This window comes from Pleurodeles waltl, chromosome 9, assembly GCF_031143425.1.
Source record: "Pleurodeles waltl isolate 20211129_DDA chromosome 9, aPleWal1.hap1.20221129, whole genome shotgun sequence".
NCBI lineage: Eukaryota > Metazoa > Chordata > Amphibia > Caudata > Salamandridae > Pleurodeles > Pleurodeles waltl.
In genome coordinates, this window is record NC_090448.1 from 1185099019 (window position 1) to 1185107045 (window position 8027).

The 8027-nt window shown below is 54.6% G+C and overlaps 1 protein-coding gene across 1 annotated transcript; it reads right to left on the reverse strand.

Annotated features, from left to right (window-relative positions):
* Positions 1–1442: 1442 nt before the first annotated feature.
* NKX2-1 (NK2 homeobox 1) lies at positions 1443–7678 on the reverse strand. The gene is made up of 2 exons (XM_069206034.1): positions 7161–7678; positions 1443–2606 (listed from the first exon to the last, which is right to left on the reverse strand). The coding sequence occupies exons 1-2, from the start codon at positions 7483–7485 to the stop codon at positions 1984–1986; spliced, it is 948 nt and encodes a 315-aa protein (XP_069062135.1). The 5' UTR covers positions 7486–7678; the 3' UTR covers positions 1443–1983.
* Between the last annotated feature and the right edge of the window lie 349 nt (positions 7679–8027).

Sequence of the window (8027 nt, forward strand, 5' to 3'; positions counted from 1 at the left end):
TCCGCCCGGGCCCCGTGGGTGAGGGGCCCCTCTCTACGTGTCCTAAGGCCGAGGGCAACAACCCTTACTTGTACTTCGTGGCCTGCTTCGGAGGTCTTGGGGTGTGAAATACCAAAGTTCCGCCAAAAATCACAACTTTGCCTTTCGTCACAAACTGGCAACAATAAGTTAAGGAAAAGTTACAGCAGAATTGTGTCAAATGATGATTCCTGTAAAAATCCTTCCAGCCGAGCCGAGGCCCTGGATCTAAACTAAGACTGGACTCCCGGATTCCCGCCCACTGAAGCCTCGACGCGATCATGTAAAACATCCCTCGCTCCGCGATGCCAAACTGCACCCAAACAAGCCGAAAACATCCCTCACTCCGCGATGCCAAGCGTCACAAGCCAAAAACATCCCTCACTCAGCAATGCCAAGCGACACAAGCCAAAAACATCCCTCACTCAGCAATGCCAAGCGACACAAGCCAAAAACATCCCTCACTCAGCAATGCCAAGCGACACAAGCCAAAAACATCCCTCACTCAGCAATGCCAAGCGACACAAGCCGAAAACATCCCTCACTCAGCAATGCCAAGCGACACAAGCCGAAAACTTCCTTTACTCCGCGATGCCAAGCGACACAAGCCGAAAACATCCTTTACTCCGCGATGCCAAGCGTCACAAGCCGAAAACATCCCTCACTCAGCAATGCCAAGCGACACAAGCCGAAAACATCCCTCGCTCCGCGATGCCAAACTGCACCCAAACAAGCCGAAAACATCCCTCACTCCGCGATGCCAAGCGACACAAGCCGAAAACATCCCTCACTCCGCGATGCCAAGCGACACAAGCCGAAAACATCCCTCACTCAGCAATGCCAAGCGACACAAGCCAAAAACATCCCTCACTCAGCAATGCCAAGCGACACAAGCCGAAAACATCCTTTACTCCGCGATGCCAAGCGACACAAGCCGAAAACATCCCTCTCTCCGCGATGCCAAGCGACACAAGCCGAAAACATCCCTCACTCCGCGATGCCAAGCGTCACAAGCCGAAAACATCCCTCACTCAGCGATGCCAAGCGTCACAAGCCAAAAACATCCTTTACTCCGCGATGCCAAGCGACACAAGCCGAAAACATCCCTCACTCCGCGATGCCAAGCGTCACAAGCCGAAAACATCCCTCACTCAGCAATGCCAAGCGACACAAGCCGAAAACATCCCTCACTCAGCAATGCCAAGCTGCAACGCACGTCTTGTATATTATCACTTATATAAAGTCGTGTTTGGCAACTTTGGAACATGTGTTCAATAAAAAAACACAATGATTATGTTTGGGTGATGTTAGAATACCAAAGGTAGTTTGTTGTTCCTTTTTTTTGTTTTGTTTTTAGGAGGGGGCATACAAACAGAGCCCAGAAGGCAAAGCTCGTGCGCCAGGGATGAGCGAGAACAACTTGGGCCTTTCACATCGCGAGCATTTATTAGTTTGTAAGAAGCGGGTCTCATCCCAGCGCCTACATCTACAGAGTTACAGCAGAAAAGGAAGAAGGCGCAAAGTAAAAAAAAAAATAATAATAATATTTCCAAAATCAAATGGACATAATGAGATGAGATGAAAATGGAAAGGGTCACATTGGAGGGGGCCAGGGCGGCGGGGGGTGTATACAACTTCATTTACATTCTTCTAAAAACTAAAATGTGCGTCCCAACAAAAGATTTACAGCTACAATTTCACATCGATTTCCCAAAGGTTCGGGAATAAGAGGGAGTGGGTTGGACACGTTCCTCGGGGCAGCTGTCCTGTGTCCGAGCCCCTCCCGCAGGCTCGCAGGGCGGGGGCCCTGCCCGGTCCTTGTGGAGTCTGAAGGGGCCACCCTGGAATGGCCCGTTCTCGAGGCCTCCGAGCTCCTGCTAGGAGTCTCTCCAGCCCCCTCTCAAGCCTCCTCTCAGGGGCTCTTGTGACTCCAGCAGCCCATAAATAGCCCGGCCCGGGGCCGCCTCACCAGGTCCGCCCGTAGAGCAGGGTGGAGCAGCCCATGCTGGGCCCGTAGTCCGCGCCGGAGGAGTTCAGGTGGGACAGGCTGGCGGGGCTGGCGGCGTGGGGCCCGAGGTCCGCGGCGGGGCCCGCGCTGCCGGCCTGCGGGTGGCCCTGGTGCTGCGCCGGCGCCGGGTGGCCCTGGTGCGCCTGCGGGGGGTTGGAGCCCGCCTGGCAGGGCTTGCCGTCCTTCACCAGCACGGGCACTGCCACCCTGCGCGGGGACTGCTGCTGCTGGCACGAAGCGCCCCCCTCCTGCTGCGCCATCTGCTGCTGCGCCGCCTTGTCCTTGGCCTGGCGCTTCATCTTGTAGCGGTGGTTCTGGAACCAGATCTTCACCTGGGTGGGCGTCAGGTGGATCATGCTGGCCAGGTGCTCCCGCTCCGGGGCCGAGAGGTACTTCTGCTGCTTGAAGCGCCGCTCCAGCTCGTAGACCTGCGCCTGCGAGAACAGCACCCTCCGCTTCCTCCGCGGGGCGCTCTGCAGGGGCGCCATGCCTTTGGCCACGTCTCCCAGGGAGCCCAGGCCCCCCATGCTCCCCATGCTCCCCATGTTCATCCCGGAGGAAGGGCCCATGAAGCGGGAAACTGGAAGGAGAGAAAAATGGAAACATTAGTGTGTCTGGCCCAGGATTCGCACCCTTCCGGTAGAGTCTAGTGACTCAACCAAAGTGGCTATCCCACAACCCCTCGCAATACACCCAGTGGGACCGTCCACGGAGAATCTACAGCACTGCCGCCCCAACCAGAGCATCTAGATCGCCCTGGCCTCTGACTGTCCGCATAGAATCTACCCCATCCCATCCCAACCAGAGCATCTAGACCGCCCTGACTGTTCCCAGATAATCTACCCCCCACAAACACCAGAGCATCTAGGTCACCCTGGCCTCTGACTGTCCCCGGAGAATCTACAGCACTGCCGCCCCAACCAGAGCATCTAGATCGCCCTGGCCTCTGCGTGTCGGCATAGAATCTACCCCATCCCACCCCAACCAGAGCATCTAGACCGCCCTGACTGTTCCCAGATAATCTACCCCCACACACACCAGAGCATCTAGGTCACCCTGGCCTCTCTGACTGTCCGCATAGAATCTACCCCATCCCACCCCAACCAGAGCATCTAGGCCGCCCTGACTGTTCCCAGATAATCTACCCCCCACACACACCAGAGCATCTAGGTCACCCTGGCCTCTGACTGTCCCTGGAGAATCTACAGCACTTCCGCCGCTCACCCCCACTCCAAACCAGAGCATCTAGGTCGCCCTGACTGTCCCCAGATAATCTACCCCCACACACACCAGAGCATCTAGGCCGCCCTGACTGTCCCCAGATAATCTACCCCCCACACACACCAGAGCATCTAGATCACCCTGTCCTCTGACTGTCCCCGGAGAATCTACAGCACTGCCGCCCCAACCAGAGCATCTAGGTCGCCCTGGCCTCTGCGTGTCGGCATAGAATCTACCCCATCCCATCCCCACCAGAGCATCTAGACCGCCCTGACTGTTCCCAGATAATCTATCCCCCCCCACACACACACACCAGAGCATCTAGGTCACCCTGGCCTCTGACTTTCCCTGGAGAATCTACAGCACTTCCGCCGCTCACCCCCACTCCAAACCAGAGCATCTAGGCCGCCCTGACTGTCCCCAGATAATCTACCCCCACACACACCAGAGCATCTAGGCCGCCCTGACTGTCCCCAGATAATCTACCCCCACTCCAAACCAGAGCATCTAGGCCGCCCTGACTGTCCCCAGATAATCTACCCCCACACACACCAGAGCATCTAGGCCGCCCTGACTGTCCCCAGATAATCTACCCCCCACACACACCAGAGCATCTAGATCACCCTGTCCTCTGACTGTCCCTGGAGAATCTACAGCACTTCCGCCGCTCACCCCCACTCCAAACCCGAGCATCTAGGCCGCCCTGACTGTCCCCAGATAATCTATCCCCCCCACACACCAGAGAATCTAGATCACTCTGGCCTCTGACTGTCCCTGGAGAATCTAAATTACTGCTGCTGAGACTCCTGTGGTGCAGCCAGACCCCTCACCCCCTTCCCTACCAAAGCAACTAGGTCACCCTAAACTGGGAGTTCTCTGGAGAATCTACAGCAGGCCGCCTGGATCTCCTTGGTGCAGGCAGACCCCCATCCCCCCAACCACCAGAACATCTAGGCCAGAGGTCTTCCAAGTGGGGGGCGGGCCCCCCTTGGGGGGCCTGAAGTGATCCAGACTCTGACCAAAATAAATATTATACAGATAACAGGCCTTTATTTTAAGCAGAAGCATGTTATTGCAGTTTTAAAAAGGTAACAGTACTTAACTGCAATGTTTAAATAGGTTTAGACATATTTTAAAATTGCCATGTTTATAAAATAATTGTGAAAAATTCTGAGGGGGGTGGGCAATGATTTTGATTTTTCAACTGGGGGGGCGCAGCATTAAATAGTTTGGAGACCTCTGATCTAGGGCATCCTGGGCTGAGACCATCCCTGGAGAATCTACAGCAGTGCCGCCGGGACCCCCCGTGGTGCAGCTAGACCCCCTCCCCCCAAAACACACACAAACCCTAAGAGAGAATCTGCAGCACCCGAGCGGACCCAGACACCGCGCCGAAAACTCCAGGTGCGTCCGCCCAGAGTCATCGGGAAGGCTGGGGGTGGGATCATCACTGGAACTGAGCATCGACAGCGCCCTCGTAGCAGGGGTGTGTGAAAGACTGTCGGTCCCCGAGAGTTGCACTATATTCAGCGAGGACCCTTCACAGAGAGTTTCAAGAACGCGTGGATCCCTCCCTAAGATCCCTCCCAGGGTCTGGCTATGGCCCCAGGAGTAATTCAGGAGCTACACCGAACGACCTACCGTGAGCCGTCCTGAACCCCGCAGGAGCCTCTCGAGGGAGCCCCTCACTGGGGAAAGTGCAGGCAGTCCCGCGGCACCCCTGTAACCAGGCCACCCTCAGTACCCACCGTGCCAAGCGAGCCCGTTGAGGGCAGCGGCTCTGACGCCCACCCGGCCGCACAGACAAGTCACGCGAAACTGGGCACCGGGGCTTCCCCGAGAAAAAAAGTTCGTTTTGGGGAAAAAACAAAGAGACTCTGGGATTCAGGGAAAGCAGCTCACAGTATTAATGGCTTCGCAAATAATTGTGCTTCATACGATTTATTTGTTTTAACAAATAGCTAGTGAAGATGGTCATATTTTAAAATAGAAATATTGCTTATTGACTTATCCGATAGGAAAAGTAAGACGGGATTACGTTTTACAAGAAAAACATGAAATATTACTGTGGCGACGTTAAGCAAAAGAAAATAATACGATTTGTTAGCGATTTGCCCTCTAGAGAAACCGAAGCGAGTCCATTAAAAAGTACAATTGTTGGCGGATGCTACCATTCTTGGCTACTTTCTCATACTCAGTAAACGGTACATTTTTCGGTGACGTTGTTTTAAAGGAAAACAGAAATATAACTGACATCTTTACCCTAAAGGACAGCGGAAATATTGTTGATTCGCTTTAAGGAACAACAGAAATATTGTTTACGAACGTGAATTGAAAGACAACTGAGGCGTCGCTGGCGCGTCCACCCTAGGAAAACAGGGGCAATTGTTGAGGAAGTAACGTAAAAAAGAAACAGAAATACTGGGGTCTAAAAGTTAACCACTTTTTTCTATTTGTACCTTGGTCCTTTCTCCGGCAAAAAAATATTTTTAAAAAAAAGATAAATAGGAATTTATTTTCGAAAGAAATAATTTGTAACTCTGCTTATTTCCAGCTAACAAGTGTGTCATAAAATTGCATATCTGCGCGGTGTAAATGTGTGTGTGTGTGTGTGTGTATATATATATATATATATATATATATATATATATATATATATATATATATGTATAGATAGATTTATATATATATATATATATATACACACACACACACACGCACAGACATACACTGGAGTTATATATATATATATATATATATATATATATATATATATATATATGCGCACACAGGCTTATTTTTGTTTTGGAAACTAGTAGATGAACAAGTAAAAGTCTCAATTAGGTAAATGTAGAAACAGCTAACAAATTGTCATTTTTATAATTGCGATTGGGCAGAGTGTAAATTCAGCCTTTAAACCGTTATTTAAATACAAACTTATGGGAAACAATTGTGGGCGCCTTTGAAAGTATATATTTAATGAGCACTGATGAAGCCGCCCGGCTTGGCCCCGGGAGAGTTTGAACTGAAGCTCCCTCCTGCAGCCGGCAGTGGTAGGTTTTGCTCCGGGGTCTCAGGAGCCTAGACTTGGGGGGACAGGGCCCTGAGAGTACAATATGATAAGGTCAGTACGAAGAAGGGAGATTTCTATCCCAGTACAGACTGTGCGCATTTCAACAGCGCACGGCTGCCCGCATCACCCCAGGGCGGCCCCTCAGGGCTTCCACCCCTGGGCTTTGGCGACTTCTCGACACCCCCGATTCTGAGATTTGGGGCCTCGCGGCCGAAGGACTGCAGTGGACAGTCGGACCCGGAGCTGAAGGGAAACAGAGACCTGGGATCCTGGATGTGAGAGTGGAACTCTAGGCAGGAACGGTATCACACCACAGGGTGGCACGGGGAGCGGGCGAACACCACAGGGTGGCAGGGGGAGCGGGCGAACACCACAGGGTGGCAGGGGGAGCGGGTCACACCACAGGGTGGCAGGGGGAGCGGTCGCACATCGCGGGGTGGCACGGGGACCGGTCGCACATCGCGGGGTGGCACGGGGAGCGGACGCACATCGCAGGGTGGCACGGAGAGCGAACGCACATCGCAGGGTGGCACGGAGAGCGGGCGCACATCGCTGGGTGGCACGGAGAGCGGGCGCACACCGCAGGGTGGCATAGAGAGCGGGCACCTAATCTAGGGCCCTTGTAGACATGGCAGGACGTGCGCACCGTCGTCTTGAAGAAGCTTTATTACTTCAGGTGCCACTCTTTCGAAGCACCTGCCCAGCACCCCTGCTTTACCCTACGCCCCACCCTGCACCCCTTCACACATTCTATCATTCTACAGCTTTCGTTTTCGGGACGTGGTTTTAAGTGTGGGTGCACTTTGCCCAGCTTTGCCCGCAGCACAGGCTGAGACTTACTTGTGGAGAAGCGCGGGTCCGGGTTGGCGCCGTACCAGCCCCCCGTGGAGGCGCTGCTCCGCATGGTCTCCTGGTAGGGGGGCAGCTCGCCCATGTTAGCCAGGTTGCCGTTGCAGTAGCCGCCCATGCTGGCGTGGGAGAGCTGGGGTACGGTGGCCATGTGGTAGGTGCCCCCGCCGTGGCCCATGGGGCTCTGCTGCATGCCGGGCTGCCGGTAGCCCCCCAGGGCGCCGGCCTCCATGCCCACCTTCTTGTAGCTCTCCTCCAGGGGGCTCAGGATGTCTGACACTGAGAAGGGCGTCGTGTGCTTGGGGCTCATCGACATGTTTCCGCCAGGACGCAGACTGGCAGACGCACCCCAAGCTGGCGCAGGGATTTTTTTTGCCAAATCTTTTTTGTGGTGTCGCCTTCAGCAGAGGGCTGAGGGTGCAGTGGTAGGAGGAGAGCAGTGAGGGCGCCTTAATTGGCTGAGTGCAGCCTCCGAGCTGCCTGCGTTTGTTTTAGGCAGGCGCCAGGGCTGGGGGGCTGCGCTGCCACCAGAGGCGGGGCCTCGGCCGGGGCACAAAAGCGCTCGGGGGTAATGAGCTTACAGGCTGATGGCAAGGTAAACACCTCCGAGCTGCGCTTGTCAGAGCTGCGCCCGAGCGGGGGTGGGGGCCACAAGGTCCCAAACTCAGAACCCGATGCCACACGTCTGCGCGGAGCGCATGATCCAGGGAAGGGCCCAACTCAGCGAGTCCGACCGTGCTGCTAACAGGGGCCGGGGGTACCGTCCGGAGAGGGGCGGGTGGCTCCAACATTCACTCTGTACTAGCAGCAGCGTGATGTGAACATGGGGCCCTGAGGCGAGAGGGGCCCCGAAGCGCA

What these genes read in the sequence shown, in the direction of transcription:
- NKX2-1 (XM_069206034.1), bottom strand. Translation starts at nt 7,485, where the DNA reads ATGTCGATGAGCCCCAAGCACACGACGCCCTTCTCAGTGTCAGACATC. An exon ending in GGACCCGCGCTTCTCCACAA is followed by an intron (nt 2,607 to 7,160) that starts GTAAGTCTCAGC and finishes CTCTCCTTCCAG; the next exon opens with TTTCCCGCTTCATGGGCCCT.